We start from the raw sequence: 19,250 nt of genomic DNA on the forward strand, positions 1-19,250 counted from the left end.
CATGTTGTGACTGAGTTATAATTTGTTTGATGGCTGAGTTTTATTTAGGCTGAGTTATAATTTGTTTGATGGCTGACTTGTCACGTCAGACACATCATCCATGTCAGCATTCCATGTCATCATCTTTCTTCTCCGGAAATACGAAACGTCGTTCCTTCGACTCTTGTTCTTACATGGTTTTTACCTTCTTCTTCACCTTGTTCTTCTACTTCTTCTTCACCTTCTTCTTCACCTTGTTCTCCTACTTCTTCTTCACCTTGTTCTTCATTTTCTTTCATGGATCCAGTTCCGGTACTAGTCGTTTCCGGTAATTGAGTAAAAAAATAGAGATATGTATTTAACACCGACGATAGAGGGTGTATAGTTGTGCATATAGATGGAGGCACAACACACGACAAGCTTGTGGAGCTTGTTCTTGAAGACTATGGATTGGACGCGTTTAGCCATGAGCTAAACGCATGCTCTCGATGTAAATAAGTTGGGCACAATGCGAAAACTTGTCCGATGCAGTATTATTGTAATACATATGTTTTATTTTGTGCAATAACTCAGGCGTCAAGCATTATAACTCAGCCGTCATATTAATCGACGAGACTTTTCGTTTTCCGCTTTCAGATTATTCCTTGTGATAACTCAGCCACAAAGCATTATAACTCAGCCAACATATGAATCGACGAGACCTTTCGTTTTCCCCTAAATACTATAACTCAGCTGTCAAGTAATATAAATCAACTGTTTGATTTCAGATGATTTCTTGTGATAACACAACCACAAAACATTATAACTCAGCCGTCATATGAATCGACGAGACCTTTCGTCTTCCCGTAAATACTATAACTCAGCCGTTAAGTTTTTTTTTTCGGGTTGTGACGTGGAAAATCGAAAATGATGTGTATTTTAATTTGCTGATGTGTATTTTTTTAAAAAAATTTTAATCAAAATCGAAAAACTAACCCCAAGGGGTAAATTGTAATTACACCCAGAACACTAAACATTTGAGTAATTTTTAAAAGATTGTTAGACATGAGGAATAAACCAACTTTTGGATAACATTTGAGTAATTCTTTCTTAATTTCCCGAATTCTCTTATTTTTGGTGCTAAAAAGGTTTATATTGTAGGAAAATTTTAAAAGTTATATGGATATGTATGTAAGATTGTCACAAATTTACACCAGAAGTAACGAGATTTGACAGCCTTAGACCATCTCAAATGGTTTTCCCTATTTTTTCCTCTAAAATAGAGGAACTCTATAATAGAGGTGACTTTTGCTCCAATGGATACCTCTATTTTTTCCTCTAAAAAAGAATATTCCATAGAGATTCTTTTTTTTATTTTACTATTAATACTTTTTACTTATAAAAGTTGCAAACTAACCCATTTATTTTATGAAACTTTCATAAAATTATGATGTTATTTAAATTTTTAACATTCATAAATATTATTCATAACTATTTAAATATATATTTTATTTATTTTAATCATAAATATAAAAATGTTAAAAGTTCAAGAACCATTTTATAAATAAAAAAGTTCAACTCTATTATAGAGGAAAAACTAGAGTTCCTCTATGTATAGAGAAAAAAATAGAGATCTCTATTATAGAGGTAGAAATAGAGATGAATTGTAGTAGATTTTACTCTAAAATAGAGTTAAAAAGTAAATATATAGATGAGTTAGAGATGCCCTTAGCGAAGATGCAAGACACAATAATTTAATATGAATTTATTAATTTCCCTTCTTGCAGGTAAAAGATACACAAAGAATCAGGACCTCAAAACGTCAGCGAAAACTCTACCAATGTTACACATTCTGTTATACACTATATTGCGTTCTGGAACATAAGCCGGCACATTTTTACGTCCAGTAAGAACAGCTTCACACACAGCTATAATAACAAGGGATTTTGCAGCCGACCGAGATGTTAACATGTAGTTCTTAGAGCTAACAAACCCTATAGCTTCCGCGTTCCATTTAACGGCTGACTCATAACATGTTATACAAGACCCATACGAGTTCTTGAGCTTCGAATCAGTCGTGGTTCTTGCTAAGCCTTTCATCATCCTTAGGTTATTATAGCCCAAATAATACGACCTTCGCATGACCAAATCGAGAAGACCGTTCACGTCGAGGGTCAACGTTTTTGGATCAGTGGTTAGCCAAAAGAAGCAGAAGTTGGTGTTTATTGTCGGTTGTGAGCAGAGTTCGGTAAGTAATTCTTTTGTGACCTTGTCACTCGGAGAAAAAGATGAAGACAAAGGAGTGATTGATAAAAGAAGGAGAAGAGGAAGAACTGAAAGTAAGTTTCTTTTGAGGCCAGGAAAAGCCATTGTCTTGGATGTGGAGATATGTTGGAAGTGCATATGTGGAGATAGCTTTTTTGGATGGCAAATGTGGTAAACTGTAGCTCCTATATATTTGGCAAGCTTTATCTTTGGTGTGTAAGGCTAATGAATTGTGAACCAAATATGTTTATTCTAGTCAAATGTTGCCTCAAATTAATTTGGGAAGACATTAATAATCTTTCCTTAAAAAATCCACCTTTATTGGATATGAAATCTAAGATATCCTTATAAATCTATGAAATTCTTCTTCAACTAAATTCAAAACGGTATTCAATCCACCATTTTTCAATTGATAATAATGAACCAGTCAAAAACAATATATAGGTTGTTAATTGTCAGTAAAGCCCCTGTAAATTAAAAATATTGGGACCATGGCATTTTTTAATTTATAGTGATATTAAATTATTTATAAATTAATAATTATTACAAGTGTAAATGAATAATTAATAATTTATAGATATATTTTTCATTTTTAAAATTTTAAAAATTATGAATTGAGATAATTTTAGAAATATAAGACTAGACTTTCGAATTTTGTAAAATTTATGGTTTTGAAATTAAACTTTTAACATTTAGAAAACATTATTGAAAATAATTTACAAATACTATAGCCAATTTCACCTATACAAATGACATACATACATTCAAATTTATGAATAATAATATCAATTGTCGTATTTTAATAGTCTATTAAACTAACAAAATGTAACTCATGCATATCTAGAAATTTAAAAATTTTAAAAAGGTTAGCTATTTTTATGACATGTTATACAATATTTAGAATCATTATAGTTTAAAAATACAACATAAAAATTGTCATATAGATATGAGCTTTACGATTAGCATACATTATTATATCTGCATATATATATATGTAAATTTACATAATTAATTATTAATTTATGATATTATTAGGACCATTATCATATATATTTATGTTTTTTTTTCAACTATTGGGCCATAACAGACCGACTCATTAGTCAAATCCCTAAGGAGCGGGAATCGATCCCTGGTGTGATAGTGTATCCTACAATTAGATTTAGCATTGGTCAGTGGTCACTGTACTATGGTGACTTCACTATTAGGACCATATTTTACACAAGAATTTCAAATTTTTTATTATGTTATTATATTATCGAGTTTTGTTATTTTTTACACTATCTCCACTCAGGACCAACAAAATTTATTAATTTATTGTGTTTATTAATTTATAGAATATTAGTTTATAGAGTTTTTTTTCTAGTTCATTTCCATTTTTGAAACAAACAAACAAAAATTCTCATAGGATTTCAAAAAAAAAAATCGTTTAAACCATGAAATTAATATCATATGTTGTTGACAAAGCCAAATAGACATGTCGTAAAATTTGCTAATGAAGCAATTAACATCCGTTTTCTCTGTCGTTAACTAATATGATATCCATAAAGTGATGTCGTTTTGTCGATAGAGAAAACTGCCGTTTAATACGACATTTGATGTTTAAAAATGATAGTCAATATTACTTGACCTTTTAAATGGCTTTCGGGAAAATTTATGGTTTTAATGATGTTAATTTGAAAGTTGATATTTTAAACAACATTTTTCCCATCAACAAAACGAAGTCATCTTATCGATAACGGATTGGTTAACGACGAAGTAAACAAGTGTTAGATGCATTATTATCAGATTTTATGACATGTCCAGTTTGGTTTTGTCGATAATATTGATGTTTTATAAGGATAGTCAACATAACTTTGCTATTCTTAGCATTAGTGCAGCGAGATAGTTATCTAATTAGTATTCTTCTTTACTTTCCCGAATTCTCTTATTTTTGGTGCTAAAAGGGTTTCTTGTAGGACAATTTTAAAGGTTCTATGGATATGGCTAGTCATAAAATTCACACCAGAAGTAGTGAAGTACCGAGATATGAAAGTCTTACCAAAGTTGCAAGACACAATAATTTAACTATGAATTTATTCGCTCAATAATTTTTTGCCGTCAAAACGTCAGAGAAAACTCTAACAATGTTACACGCTCTTTTAAACTGGATATTGCATAATGGAACATCAGACGGCACAGTATACGTCCTGCAAGGACAGCTTCACACGTATTTATACTAGAAAAGGCTTTCCCAGCTGCCTGAGATGTTAACTCGTACTTCTTCGAGATAGCAAACTTTATAGCTTCATCAATCGATTTAATGGCTGACTCATAATATGTTACGCACGACCCATACAGTATCTTGAGCGTCGGATCAGCCGTGGTTCTTACTAAGCCTTTCATCATCGCTAGGTTCTTATTGCCAAACAATTGTGTCTTTTGGGTGACCAAACCGAGAAGACCATAAAAGTTGAGGGTGAACGTTGCTGGATCATTGGTAAGCCAAATGATGCAGAAGTGGTTAATAATTGTTGGTTGTGTGCAGAGTTGGTAGAGTGAGTCTTTTGTGATTGTGTCACTCAGAGACAAAGATGAAGACAAAGGAGTGATTAATAAAAGAAGGAGAAGAGGAAGAATTGAGACGCAAGGAAAAGCCATTGTCTTGGATTTGGAGAATAATTATGTGTATGCGCTTAGATGTGGGAAATGCTATTGCTTACTAATATATATATAGTTTTCTTGGAATCAAAATAATGTGTGACTCCCATTTGGCATGCTTAATCTTGGTGTTCGTGTGTTTAATGGAATGTGATCACCCACATCTGTTTATCCCAAATCAATATTGTTGACTCAAAATAATGTGTGAATTAACGTATTTAGGGGGATAATTACAAAATTAACAGCTGTCAAAAAAAAATTACAAAATTAATTTGAGGAGAATATATCTTTCCTAAAAATAATCCACATTTATTGGATGTGGAATTCATAAATATCATCCTTTAAAATCTATGAATTCTTCTTCAGCTATATCAAAATGGTATTCAATTCACCATTATTCAATTGATAATGAACCTGTCAAAAAATATCGCATCAGCTTCCTCGTCGAAATCACGATTCTGGAACTGGTACATAGTTTACCAAGGACCGCTTAGTTATCGCATCAACTTCCTTGTTGAAATCACGATAAATCACGATGAACAAAAGAAAAAGTAACAGTTCTAAAGCTCAAAGAAATAGAGAGGCTATCGAAAAGAATCCCATGCACAGATAATTTTAGAATCAGAGGCGATTGAGAGTTTGGTGAAGCCAAGAGACAAAGCGTCGAGCATGGCATGGTGAATGGCAACAGCTTCCGCTAGAAGCGGAGATCTACTATGGGTGATGATGTCCTATCTCGATCGTCGAGATCCAACTCCGGGCGTTGTTGAAGATCCAGCCTAGGCGCGCTATCTTTGAATCTTTGGTCCAAGCTGCATCCATGTTACATGAGATGAAACCTTCTTTCCGAGTTGCTGGTTGGGTAAGGGTATTCATGAGCCCATTCACAGCTTTGGGTTCCTCCTGAGTCATATTCCATTCTCGGGCTGATTGTCGTTATAAGGATTAGAAGGGTTACAAGATTTCACAGGGTTAGAACGAAGTTGCAATACATGAAAAAGAGCTGGGAAATTTTACCAGAGAGGGCTGATGCAAGGTCCAGTTCAGTTTCAGCTGGTTACTTGCTTTTCAGGCGAAGATCGGGATGAAAAAGTATGCGAACTTGGTGGCTATGAGCTCGTCGGAAGGGTTTTTGGGTACGGGGGTTAAAATGGACCGGAGGTGCTCACCATTTTAGACCATAGACCAATGGATAATACTGTTTATGATACTAAAAGGTAGGTGAGATCCCGTTATTCAAAAGTCTCATGCTTCATTTGGGTTTGCATGGGGACTCGGGCCCTGAGAGCTTTTTATTGATAATAAGATATCCTGTAAATCTATGAAATTCTTCTTCAACTAAATTCAAAATGGTATTCAATCCATTTTTCAATTAATAATAATGAACCAATCTAAAGAATATATAGGTTGTTAATTGCCAGTAAAACCTCTATAAATTAATAATGTTGGGACTATGCCATTTTATTAATTTATAGTGATATTAATTTATCTACAAATTAATGATTATCACTTTATAATGAATTATTAATTTATAGATATAAATATATTTTTATTTTTTTTTAAATTATGAATTAAGATAATTTTAGAAATTTAAGACTAAATTTTCATATGTTGTAAATTATGGTTTTGGAATTGAATTTGTAATATTTAAAAAACATTATTGATAATAAATTACAAATACTATAGAAAAATTCATTTATATAAATGACATACATACATTCAAATTTACGAATAATAATATCAACAAAATTCATTAATTTACAGTGTTTATTCATTTATACAATATTATTTATATAGGTTTTACTGTAGTTCATTTCCTTCGAAACAAATAAAAAAAAATTCTCATAGAATTTCAAAAAAATAAAGTCGTTAAACCGCAAACTTAATATCTAATGTTGTTGAGGAAGCCTAATAGACATGTCCTAAAATTTGCTAACGAAGCAACTAACATCCGTTTTCTCTGCCGTTAACTAATATGGTATCAATAAAATGATGTCGTTTTGTCAATTGTGAAAAATTCCGTTTAATACAACATTTGATGTTTTAAAATGATAGTCAAGATTAATTGACGTTTTAAATGGCATTGGGAAAGTTTATGGTTTTGATGGTGTTAATTTGAAAGTTGATGGTTTAAACTTTAAACAATATTTTTCCCATCAACAAAACGAAGTCATCGTATTCATAACGGATTGGTTAAAGACGAAGTAAACTAGTGTTAGATGCATTGTTATTAGATTTTATGACATGTCCAGTTTGGTTTTGTCGATAATATTGATGTTTTAAAAGGATAGTCAACATAACTTTGCTATTCTTAGCATTAGTGCAGCGAGATAGTTATCTAATTAGTATTCTTCTTTAATTCCTGAATTCTAATTGTTTTTGGTGCTAAAAGGATTTATTGTAGGACAATTTTAAAGGTTCTATGGATATGGCTAGTCACAAAATTCACACCTGAAGTACCGAGATATGAAAGTCTTACGGAAGTTGCAAGACACAATAATTTAAGTTTAACTATAATTTGTCTTGGAGGTGAAAAAAAAACACAACGAATCAGAGCCTGTAAACATCAGAGAAAACCGTACCAATGTTGCACATTCTTTTAAACCGCATATTGCGTAGTGTAACATCAGACGGCATAGTATTACGTCCTGCAAGAACAGCTTCACACGTAGTTATACTAATAAAGGCTTTCACAGCCGCCTGAGATGTTGACTCGAACTCATTCGAGCTAGCAAACCGTATAGCGTCCTCGATCGATTTAATGGCTGACTCATAATATGTAACGCACAACCCATACGGTATCTTGAGCGTCGGATCGGTCGTGGTTCTTACTAAGCCTTTCATCATCGCTATGTTCTTATAACCAAACAATTGCGTCTTTTGGATGACCAATTCGAGAAGACCCTTAAATTTGACGGTGAACGTTATTGGATCATTGGTAAGCCAACTGATGCAGAAGTGGCTGTAAATTTTTGGTTGTGAGCAGATTTGGTCAAGTGATTCTTTTGTGACTATGTTAGTTGTGTCACTCAGAGACAAAGATGAAGACAAATGAGTGATTAATAAAAGAAGGAGAAGAGGAAGAATTGAGACGCGAGGAAAATCCATTGTCTTGGATTTGGAGAATAATTATGTGTATGCCCTTAGATGTGGGAAGTGCTATTGCTTACTAATATACATATATATAGTTTTTTTTTTGGGTTAAAAAGTACATATATAGTTTTCTTGGATAACAAAAGTGACAAGTGTAACTCCCATTTGGCATACTTAATCTTGGTGTTTGTGTGTTTAATGGAATGTGATCACCCAAATCTGTTTACCCTAATCAATATTGTTGACTCATAATAATGTGTGAATTAACGTATTTAGGGGGATAATTACAAAATTAACATCTGTCAAAAAAAAAATTACAATATTAATTTGAGGAGAATATATCTTTCCTAAAAATAATCCATTTTTATTGGATGTGGAATTCATAAATATCATCCTTTAAAATCTATGAATTCTTCTTCAGCCAAATCAAAATGGTATTCAATCCACCATTATTCAATTGATAATGAACCGGTCAAAAAAATATCTTGGTTATTAATCATTTCCTTCTTTGAAAAACTATAATAAAAAAATGGTATTTAGGGGGATAATTCTTCTTCAGCTAAATCAAAATGGTATTCAATCCACCATTATTCCATTGATAATGAACCTGTCAAAAAAAATATCTTGGTTATTAATCATTTCCTTCTTTGAAAAAAATATTAAAAAAATAAAAAACTGAAAAGATTTCAAGACCTTGGGTTATTACGTTAGTGTTAAAACATCTAATTATTTACAGATTTGTGCCATTGTATTTATTTTTAAAAATTTAAAAAAAAAAAAAAAAAAACCCTACACACGCCTATTAAGAGGCAGAATCTATCCGTTCACGTATAAATATATTATTCTTAACACTCAGCAGAGCAAATAAAAAAACTCCACACTTCTAATAAAACTCCATCTTTAAATCTTTAATTTTCCCATGCCTTCCAATTGGGAACCTCATCTCAGTAAGATTTCTTTTTATGCTATACAACTCGACAATATCATTTCTTTACACATACAACTCCTAACTAACAAAATCTATCTTATATTTGAACAGGAGGAAGCTGGCGTACTACACAAATAATTTTATTCGAATAATTTTAATTCATTATTATGTGATTTCCATAATTCATTATTATGTGTATTTTATTCCAATAATTTTAATTTTATTTAGTATTATTAGATTTCAGCAGTTAATCAAGCACAACTCTTTATTCATCACATACATTTTAGCCTTACACCAATAACAATACATATTATCCTAACACCAGTGACATAAAGTACATATAATAATTTCATTTTGGTTAATCATATAATTATTCGTCATTCTTATTATTCTGTTTTAACTTTAAACCTACTATGGATTAATATTTTTGGTTCTAAATAACTACGGCTAAATATTCTTTGATTTTAAATATTCACTCTCAGCTTATCGCGGGATCAAATGTATACAAATATATTCTAAAACGAAAATATAATTTTTCTGATGATTTTGTAAATATACAAATGCATTTCATACTTTTTTGTTGATTTTAAATAATTCTTTAATTAATATAAATTTTAAAACAAAGACTATATATGTTATCTTATTTCTTCGAAAACTGTTCGATATTGAAAGATAATTTCCCGTAAGATATAGAAAATTATCAATCAAACAAAAAACAAATATTCCGAAGTAACTGCTAGATTTCCTTGAATAAAAAATAAATAATATCTAACAGGTCAATCAATTTATTTTTTTCAATTAAGATGATAATAATGTATTTCCCCTATGATATAGAAAATTATCAATCATACAGAAAACGAATATTCGATTCCTAAGTAACTGCTAAATTCCCTTAAAAAAAGAAATAACTAACATGTCTATCAATTTATTATTTTCAATTAAGATCATAATAACGTATTTTCCTACATTATAGATGTAAATGACGTATGATTTGATATTGTAATATTCTCCAAATAAGTGTAATTACTCTAACTGAAATCATTCGTCTTCCCAAAAATCAGGACATAATTAAATCAAATATATTAAACTTAATCCTTGATTTTTCCATTAAAAAGGGAATTAAGTATTAACAGCCTCACTACAAGTAAACTAAGTGTAATTACTCTAATCCAAAATCATTTACTTAATCCAAGATTTTGTTTTCCAAGAAAAAAATTATTTGGAGGGAAGTGAAATTTTTAAAAAATTAATACAAAAACCCTCATTGAAATTACTACCCCTATAAATATGATCTTTCTATCATCATCATTTCCACCAGTTCACCATAAATCATATTCTAAAGTTACAAGCACTCTACCTTTTATTTTCTCATGGCTTCTTTCAACAATTTTTTGGATTTGAAACCTTTTAAAAATATGTGGAAGATCAAGCTGCAGATTATCTGACTGTGAAGAAAAATATTCAGCTATCACTGGTGAAACAATTGAAATCAATACAATAAAAATAGAATTCGTTTCTCTCCAGTGTTGACACCTCAGCTTTTTAGTTGATGGAGGAGTTGACACATCAGTAAAAACATGTGATCAATCAAATTATAACATTTTGTCCAATCATAATCATCTCTGCCAGATAAACAACTTTCTCCTCAAAGCCCTAGCCTCTGCAGTAACTATGTTTTTCTTCGATTTTCATCTTACAGCCACATGATCTGATATACTCTATTTGCTTTGTGACATGATTGAAGAGCCAAAACAGAAAGCTGAGGAACTAAGTGAATCAAAGGTGCAATTAGAAGTCTGAAACGGAAAAACAGAAAACTTGCAGAAAAGAGTTCATATGCACAAGGTACGTAATTAATCTCCCACACAACTGTTTTGCTATCTTCTGATTGCTAAGATAAATTCAGTTTTGCTTTTGCCTCCAATATTAATTTTAAGGTAATGATAACAATTGGGATCATAAAGCAAGTTAATATACATTGGAATATCCTTCGGTGTAAGCGTATGAAGTCTATGTACTAATTGGGTGGACGATTGGATTACGTATTTCAGTGCCTTACGATTCTTTACTTCTAAGAATTTATGATTGCTAAATTGTTTTAAGATTCTTTTTCATGTTAGTAGCAACAAATCACAACAGTAATGGACCTTAAATTCTTAGGATTGGAACCTCACAAATGCTTATTCTATTATCCTATTTTGTTACTTCAAGATGTATGACACAACAGTAATAAACTTTTTTATTTTTGCAAATTCTTTACATTATCTTTATGACATAAATTTATGTGGATAACCTTATTTGTATTTCTCATGGCATAACAAAGATGAAGGGTTAAGGGTATGTCGATATAATCTAGCCAATGTGGTTTATCATTGAAAACTTGATGTGATAAAGTGATGTCTCCCTATGAACTCTATCAAAAACATTATTAACTATAATATTTGAATCCAAACAACAAATAAACAAATTATGCTTACAAAAAATTCAAAAGAAATAAATAAACATAAAACTATTAAAAACAACTCTACGGTATAGGGCATATATCAATCTAATATATCCAAAAATAGTTAAAAAAATACCCCGCACCGTAGCGCGGGTCTTAGTGATTTTAATAGATGCTAAGTTTAGTTTATTTTTCTCAAATATCAAACCACAGAAGGAGACTATGAATGTTGTGTTTCAAGAACTTTTTCAAAATCTACACTAGGCAATCATAGACATAGAGGTAACATTTAAAATTTAAAATTCATAGTTTAATTAACAATGAACAACGTTCTCACCAGATTGATTTACTAGAGTTTATATGTTTCTACTTCACTATGTTATAGGAACTTCATTGTCAATACGGCTAACGAAAGAAGACATGGGATGCTACAGAGCGTGGATTAAGGATAACTGTAATAGGAAGTTTTTTTCATCAAGTTTAATTCGTCATTTTTATAACATATAGGATGGGTAATAACAAGAGTTTTTTCAAAAATTTATTTTTTATTATCTTAGTTATTTAGAAGAAAAGAAGTAATTTCACAAATAAAACACATCACAATTCTAAAACAAAACAATTCTAGAGTCACTCATGAACTATTACCATAAAAATTAAGATCAATTCGATACTAACCAGAATGACAAGAGTTTATTGAACCATAGTCAAGGGCTACGCCTATGATGGTCTGTTGTTATGCCAACCTATCAAAAGCGAAACAAAATCAATAAAAGATCAGTATTATGATTCTACAACCTTTTAACTGCAAAAGTTTAACCTATAGTATACATTTTATATTCATTACAATTATAGTCCCTGCAACAACAGAAGGATCATACATATGGAAGATACATAATATTATTCCTAAAGATATAAATTGAAAACAGTTTTTTTTTTAAACTCTGTACACTACGTTGGATATATATTATGTATCTTTACTAAAACAAATAATGTTATACCTCTTTCGTTACTCGCCATCAATATCTCAATGACACAAATATCTTTAACTTGGGAGCAATCTGTATCAAAAAGAAAGAAACAGAGACATCAATCAGAGACTATTTTAATACAGTCTTACAGAGGAATTCGAACCAAATAACTCAGAAATCGATAAAATAATTAAACATTTAGAGATATAACAACACTACAAATGTAGAAGATATGAAAACAACATTACAAATGTAGAAAATAATGCTGACCTACTAAAAAAAAATAAAAATAAAAAAGTGTAGGTTAAATAAAATAATATTTAACATTAAATTATATGAAAATAAATTTTAATTAGTTATACTCCCGTGCGTTGCACGGGTCCTATGCCTAGTTCATATATACCAGAAGTAACGAGAGATGAAAGTCTTAGCGAAGTTGCAAGACACAGTCATTTAACTATGAATTTATTCATATAATAATTTTTTGCCGTCTACACACAGAATCAAGACCTCAAATCGTCAGAGAGAACTCTAACAATGTTACAGATTCTTTCAAAATCTAAATTGCGTTGTGGAACATAAATCGGCACATTATGACGTCCTGCAAGGGCAGCATCACACACAGTTATACTTTTAAGGGCTTTCGCAGCGACCAGAGATGTTAACTCGTAGTTCTTAGAGCTAGCAAACCCTATAGCTTCCTCGATCAATTTAATGGCTGGCTCATAATATGTTGTGCAAGTCCCATACGGGATCTTGAGCGTCCGATCAGTCGTGAAAGATGCTTCACTTTTAATCAACGCTAGATTAGTATAGCCCTGAAAACGCGTCTTTTCGATGACCAAACCGAGAAGACCGTTGAAGTCGAGGGTGAACGTTTTTGGATCAGCGAGCCAAAATATGCAGAAGGGTCTGTTTATTCCCGGTTTTGAGCATAGTTGGTTGAGTGATTCATTTGTGACTTTGTCACTCGGAGACAAAGATGAAGACAAAGGAGTGACTGACAAAAGAAGGAGAAGAGGAAGAACTGAAAGTAAGTTTCTTTTGAGGCCAGGAAAAGCCATTGTCTTGGATGTGGAGATATGTTGGAAGTGCATATGTGGAGATAGCTTTTTTTGGATGGCAAATGTGGTAAAACTGTAGCTCCTATATATTTGGCAAACTTTATCTTTGGTGTGTAAGGCTAATGAATTGTTTCCCAAATATGTTTATTCTAGTCAATTGTTGCCTCAGATTAATTTGGGAAGACATTAATTTCTCAATCCACCATTTCTCAATTGATAATGAAGTAGTCAAAGAAAATATCTAGGGTAATTACATAATTGTTCGTATACTACACAAGTACATACGTGTGTGTGTTAGTATCTTTTCTGGGTATTTTATCCATACTAGTATTCAACTATCTGTTTTTTGAAAACAGTGGTAAAATATCTTGAGAACATAATACAGAGGAATAAAAATCGTAACGTAAAAGACTAATCTGGGTGGAGAATAACCGAACCAAGTCTGTTAAGTGGAAGCAAATCGAAATCAGAAAATCGAACAAAATCAAATAGTGAACGAAACAAATCATATCGAACTCGGTTTACTCCTTCACCAAAAATCAGCCAACAAAACCAAGCCAAGAGACCACCGAACAAACCGGATTAATCACATTTGGTTCATTGACCATTTCAAATTATTACTATAGTCGGGCCTTAACCCGGAATTGAAAATCTGGAGAAGATTGACGAATAAAAAAGAGTGGTAAAAGTATCTTCTTTCAGCTCAATCTCATACCCACCGGAAATTAAAAATCGAATGTTTAAACCGATATTAGAAAACTAATCTCGATTTGGCTTGTCGTAGGCGGCTTTACTCCCTTCTCCTACAATCCACATCTCCTAGTATGGGCATCAACACACAAGAAAATATCAAAACCCAAACAAACAAAAAAACACAAGTAAATGAAAAACCGTGAACAGAACCAACTGTAAATTGTGATGTACCTGTGTGTATCTACATGTGAATGGGCTTGTCATAGGTAGCCATGGCAGCTTCCTTGATAGCCTCACTCATGGTGGGATGAGCGTGACAGACTCGAGCAATGTCTTCACTCGATGCATCATAGTTGATCGCTAGAACCGCCTCATGGATCAGTTCTCCTGCGTTTGGCGACATAATGTGAACTCCCAAGATCTTGTCTGTCTCTTTATCAGCCAAAATCTTGACCATTCCCTCTACTGTGTCTATGGCCTTGGCTCTGCTATTCGCCATGAACGGGAATTTCCCAACATTGTAGCTTACACCCTCTTTCTTCAGCTGCTCCTCGGTTTTACCCACCGAGGCAACTTCAGGGTGAGTGTAAACAACCCCGGGGACTTTGTCGTAATCCACATGGCCGTGTTTGCCTGCTATAAACTCAACACAAGCAACACCGTCTTCTTCTGCTTTGTGAGCCAGCATTGGTCCTGGAATTACATCTCCTATGGCATAGACGCCTGAAACATTTGTCGAGAATCTCTCATTCACTAGAATTCTCCCGCCTTTGTCTGTCTCAACTCCGATTTTCTCTAGATCAAGTCCAGATGTGAACGGAGTTCTACCAGCTGAGACGAGGACTATATCAGCTTCAAGAGTGGTCTGCTCTCCACCTTCAGCAGGTTCCACCATGAGTTTCACACCATCTCCAGACGAATCTACGCCAACGACTTTAGTCTTGAGCATGAACTTCATACTTTGCTTCTCTAGTGAACGTTGAAACTGCTTGCGGATTTCACCATCCATTGCTGGTACAATATCCGCTGCAAACTCAACAACCGTGACCTCTGATCCGAGCCGGCCCCATACAGAGCCCATCTCAAGCCCAATATAGCCAGCGCCAATGACAATGAGTTTCTTTGGGATTTCTGTCAAACACAGTGCCCCGGTTGATGATACAATCTTCTTTTCGTCGATGGTGATCCCAGGCAAAGATTTGACATCTGAGCCAGTTGCAACAATGATATGTTTGCCTTTCACAACCGTGTTTTCTCCATCGGTAGTGTCCACAGAGACTTCGTTCGGGGACAGAAACTTACCGTAGCCCTTCACATAGTTGACCTTATTCTTCTTAAACAGACTTTCGACTCCACGGGTGAGATTCTTGACGGCTGTGTCTTTCTGAGCCAACATAGCAGGAAGATCTACCTCAACTGAAGAGACCTTAACACCATGTTTAGCAAAAACGTGCTTTGCTTCATGATACATATGAGAAGAGTGAAGAAGAGCCTAGTACCAAAAAAAAAAAAAAAAAGTGAATGCTATGTTAGATAACGTCATATAGATTCATCAAAGCTTAAAGCAAAGTGAACAAGAGCCTAATCAATCAAAAAACCAAAAAAAAGTAGTGATCAACATCTATCACAGCTATGATCTAGGAACCAAGAGAGAATCATAATCCAGCATATGCAACGAGAACAAAATCAAGTAAAGAGATACAACAAATAGTTCAACCACAAACAGGATTTAGAAATATGGTAAAACGACCTCAAACAGATCTGAGTAATGAATAAGTATCATCACAGAATCAGTTCTTAAACCTTGAAACTCAATCTAATCCTCAGATCGAATCGCAAATGATGATCAGGAACAAAAATTTACAAGAGACGAAATAAAATCTAACGAATCTCGAAGTAAACGAAAATAAAGGAGTTTCAGAATCACCTTAGAAGGAATACAGCCGACGTTAAGACAAGTACCACCGAGAGCGCCGCGCTTTTCGATACAGGTAGTCTTGAGACCAAGCTGTGCGGCCTTAATCGCCGCCACGTAACCTCCAGGACCGCCGCCGATGATGACAACGTCGTTCTCATCGGATCCCGACGAAGCGAAGCCGCGAGTGAGGGAGAGAGAGAATCTGAGAGCATCAGCGGGAGAATTAGAGATGTTTCTGGTGAGAAAGTACGCTTTTCTCCTAGCTAAGCTCGCCATCGCCATCGTTGTTGTTGTTTTTGTTTTGTTCTTCTTCCTTCGAAGTTTCTTAGAGAGAGAGAGAGAGAGAGAGAGATGGAGACGAGACTTTAGTTTCTTTGAAGAGTCGAATAAAGACGGAATATTAAAAAATTATAAAAAGGACCTTTTCTCAATTTTCCCATGTTTTATTTAGACTTTTTAATTTTCGTTAATCATATACTTAAGAGGCATCCAGAAGCAATTACATAATACATACCCCAATAATTCAAAAGGAATGCTTAAATTATACACATAAGAGAAAACCACTACATAAGATTAAGATACAACTATGGGCGATATATTTCAACAAATATACAAAAGTGATATACAGTATAATAATAATATGGGATTATGAAGATCTTTAGGTGGATGATAAGAGAAGGTTTATCTAATGTAGGAGAGTTCTTAGACTCAAAAACTCTGATCACAATTCTCAAAGGTTCTAACTTCTAAGTTTCAAAGACATGGGGAAGAATCAGTTGATTAACTTTATAACCGGAATAACTTCAATCTTAATTAGTTTTTGTACATAAGTGCTCAATGATCCTACTGGAGAAATAGCCCAAACAAACAGATCAAAAATGGCTACTACAACACTTATGAACAACACAGAGAAGTCTTTCATCTTCTCTTTTTGCCTCCTTTTATTTTCATCCAATATCAGAGATGTCATCAAATAAATCTTTAGCCTTGCGAGGGTTGTTATCTCCAAAAACCCATCTCTGTTGCTATAATATAGACATTGTCCCCTCCTCAAGACTGCTCAAAAACCTTCATAAGAGTTAGCCTTCTAGCAGAGTTTGTAACCGGGATCGGGCTTCTTCTGAAACACAGAACCGAATTCTTCTCCGCTGTGGAGCTGGATATGATGTTAAGCAGATGACCACCACTGTAACGTTATCTGATGAGTCAAGCCTCAACGCTTCCCTTCCAAGTTCCATAGCGCATCTTCTCGGGTCACCATGTCTCCTCAATCCTTGCCTGACGAAAGTGACAGCATACTGGCTTGTCATCACATCCCAAACACCGTCACATCCCATAACCAAGAATTCGTCTTCCTCTGTTAGAATCATCTGTTGAATGTCCGGGTCTGAGATCAGAGGTGAGAAAGATCCACCGAGGGGTGAAAACCTCTTTACTGACCAGTCTCCAAGAGCTCTTGTAACAGCAAGGTCACCGTTGAGATACTCGCCTTCAAAGTACCCACCTAAATCCTCTACCCGTCTCCGTTCTGGCTCAAATGTAGATTTGTGATCAAATGACATATCAACTGCTTTTCCTTTTCTGCATAGCACTGCACGGCAATCACCAGCGTTAGCTACCATTAAATGTCTTCCTATTACAAGAGCCGTCAAGGCGGTTGTTCCACACGAACTACTAACTATTCTGTCATCTTCCATGGCGAGATCAGCAAGCCTATAAGCTTTCCGGTGAGACTTCTCCAGTTCTTTCAAGAAAAGAGAGTCCACAACCGAAGGAGATTCTCGAAAAACAGCATCTTCAAAGAACAAACTCATTGCATTCTCTTTAATATACTGTGATGCCTCAGATCCACCATGGCCATCAAACACACCGTAGAAAGCTATAGGCACAGGAAATCTATAGAAGGAAGATCCAAGATGAACTGAAAGGTCGTCTATGCATATGTGTTCATCTTCCATGTACTCCCTGTAGTCACCCTTATCCGCATAACTCCCAGAGCTTATATTTGGTATAAACTCAGTAGCAGGATCTTCAATAATCGTTGCAGCTGCAGAACAACAACTCTTGACCTGTTTGAAACAAAAAGGTAACATTATAAAAACTTGTTTAGTGTTTAGTTGTTCTCCTCCTTCACAACATCAGAGAATTCACAGAACAGAACAAACATTCAAAAAGCTAAATTTTTTACTGAATTCGAATTGGATTTAACAAGTGAGCAAACCTAAAACCAAGTAAAGCAGTTCAAATCCATGATCGAAAACCCAAATTCAAATCCATGACACTAGATGAGCAAGCGGAATTATCAAAGATTAAGACTTTTATCAAGCCAATCCTAACTTCTAATTCATTGAAGAATCTAGAATGGCACAGAGTCCTAAAAAAAAGTAGCAAAATTGAGATAACGAGAAGAGAAAAAAGAAACAAAACCCAAACACGTACCGATCCTAACAGAGGCGTTTCTTCAGAGCCAGGAATCTCAATACAAACGGAATCATGAATTCTAATTTCGGCAATCTGAAAGCTACTACTACTGGGATCTTTCCCGATGGGGAGATGAGACTTGACGTCGATGACACTGATCTCAGCTGAAGAATCAGAGACCATGTTTTGACTCAGAAGCATCGATTTTGCTTTTATAATGAACTGACGGACACACCTGATTATGAGATCTTTCCAAAGACAAAGCTGTGTGTAAAGCAGCCATGTTTGGGTCACTGAAGCTTTGCTTGGACGCATTTTAGTTTTTTTTTTTCTGATAAAAACAAAATTAGGTTTACCTGAATATGTTGAGAATATATATATGTGTTTGCTTGTATAAATATAATTATCTATTTTTTACCAAATATATATATATAATTATTATCTATTTTTATACAGTTTTTGTAAAATTATTTATATGATTTTTTTGCCAACTGTAATAAACTTATCAATATATAAGTTTTTTTTCCCAGCAATATATAAGTTTCTAGTAACCCAAAAATATCTCGAATATGTTGAGAAATTATATGTGTTTACTTACATAAATATTATTATCTATTTTTTATGGTAAAGATAATATTATTATCTATTTTTATTCAGTTTTCTAAAATTATTTATATGATTTTTTTGCCAACTGTAATAAACTTATCAATTTATAAGTTTCTAGTACCAAAAATATCTCTGTGTAAATTATCTATATATAGGTGTTTATTTAAATGCATGAAACTCTTGTGTCCACACTGATTTGTCAAACCAAATTCAAATTTTTAGTGTTAAATACAAAAATAAGACAAAGATTAATTAG

General features: G+C 33.5%; 5 protein-coding genes, 1 long non-coding RNA gene and 1 pseudogene across 6 annotated transcripts; all 7 read right to left on the reverse strand.

Annotated features, from left to right (window-relative positions):
• Window positions 1-1,708: 1,708 nt before the first annotated feature.
• Window positions 1,709-2,434, reverse strand: LOC104765570 (pectinesterase inhibitor-like). Its single transcript, XM_010489296.3, has one exon. It carries the CDS (start codon window positions 2,359-2,361, stop codon window positions 1,765-1,767), a length of 597 nt encoding a protein of 198 aa, XP_010487598.2. The 5' UTR covers window positions 2,362-2,434; the 3' UTR covers window positions 1,709-1,764.
• Window positions 2,435-4,279: 1,845 nt separating this feature from the next.
• LOC104767575 (pectinesterase inhibitor-like) lies at window positions 4,280-4,909 on the reverse strand (annotated as a pseudogene).
• Window positions 4,910-5,027: 118 nt separating this feature from the next.
• On the reverse strand, window positions 5,028-6,126 carry LOC147920313 (uncharacterized). Its single transcript, XR_015590428.1, has 2 exons — window positions 5,878-6,126; window positions 5,028-5,786 (listed from the first exon to the last, which is right to left on the reverse strand). It is a non-coding gene; the product is annotated as an uncharacterized LOC147920313 (long non-coding RNA).
• A 1,231-nt stretch (window positions 6,127-7,357) lies between these two features.
• LOC104767576 (pectinesterase inhibitor 2-like) lies at window positions 7,358-8,013 on the reverse strand. Its single transcript, XM_010491583.2, has one exon. It carries the CDS (start codon window positions 7,966-7,968, stop codon window positions 7,411-7,413), a length of 558 nt encoding a protein of 185 aa, XP_010489885.2. The 5' UTR covers window positions 7,969-8,013; the 3' UTR covers window positions 7,358-7,410.
• Window positions 8,014-12,741: 4,728 nt separating this feature from the next.
• On the reverse strand, window positions 12,742-13,410 carry LOC104767577 (pectinesterase inhibitor-like). Its single transcript, XM_087500523.1, has one exon. The coding sequence runs from the start codon at window positions 13,387-13,389 to the stop codon at window positions 12,796-12,798; it is 594 nt and encodes a 197-aa protein (XP_087356649.1). The 5' UTR covers window positions 13,390-13,410; the 3' UTR covers window positions 12,742-12,795.
• A 396-nt stretch (window positions 13,411-13,806) lies between these two features.
• Window positions 13,807-16,416, reverse strand: LOC104765571 (dihydrolipoyl dehydrogenase 2, mitochondrial). Its single transcript, XM_010489297.3, has 3 exons — window positions 15,977-16,416; window positions 14,281-15,541; window positions 13,807-14,175 (listed from the first exon to the last, which is right to left on the reverse strand). The coding sequence occupies exons 1-2, from the start codon at window positions 16,247-16,249 to the stop codon at window positions 14,291-14,293; spliced, it is 1,524 nt and encodes a 507-aa protein (XP_010487599.1). The 5' UTR covers window positions 16,250-16,416; the 3' UTR covers window positions 13,807-14,175; window positions 14,281-14,290.
• Window positions 16,417-16,729: 313 nt separating this feature from the next.
• LOC104765572 (putative protein phosphatase 2C 43) lies at window positions 16,730-18,749 on the reverse strand. The gene is made up of 2 exons (XM_010489298.2): window positions 18,407-18,749; window positions 16,730-18,036 (listed from the first exon to the last, which is right to left on the reverse strand). Exons 1-2 carry the CDS (start codon window positions 18,701-18,703, stop codon window positions 17,047-17,049), a joined length of 1,287 nt encoding a protein of 428 aa, XP_010487600.1. The 5' UTR covers window positions 18,704-18,749; the 3' UTR covers window positions 16,730-17,046.
• Between the last annotated feature and the right edge of the window lie 501 nt (window positions 18,750-19,250).

This window comes from Camelina sativa, chromosome 19 (assembly GCF_030686135.1).
Source record: "Camelina sativa cultivar CO46 ecotype springtype chromosome 19, ASM3068613v1".
Classification (NCBI taxonomy): domain Eukaryota; kingdom Viridiplantae; phylum Streptophyta; class Magnoliopsida; order Brassicales; family Brassicaceae; genus Camelina; species Camelina sativa.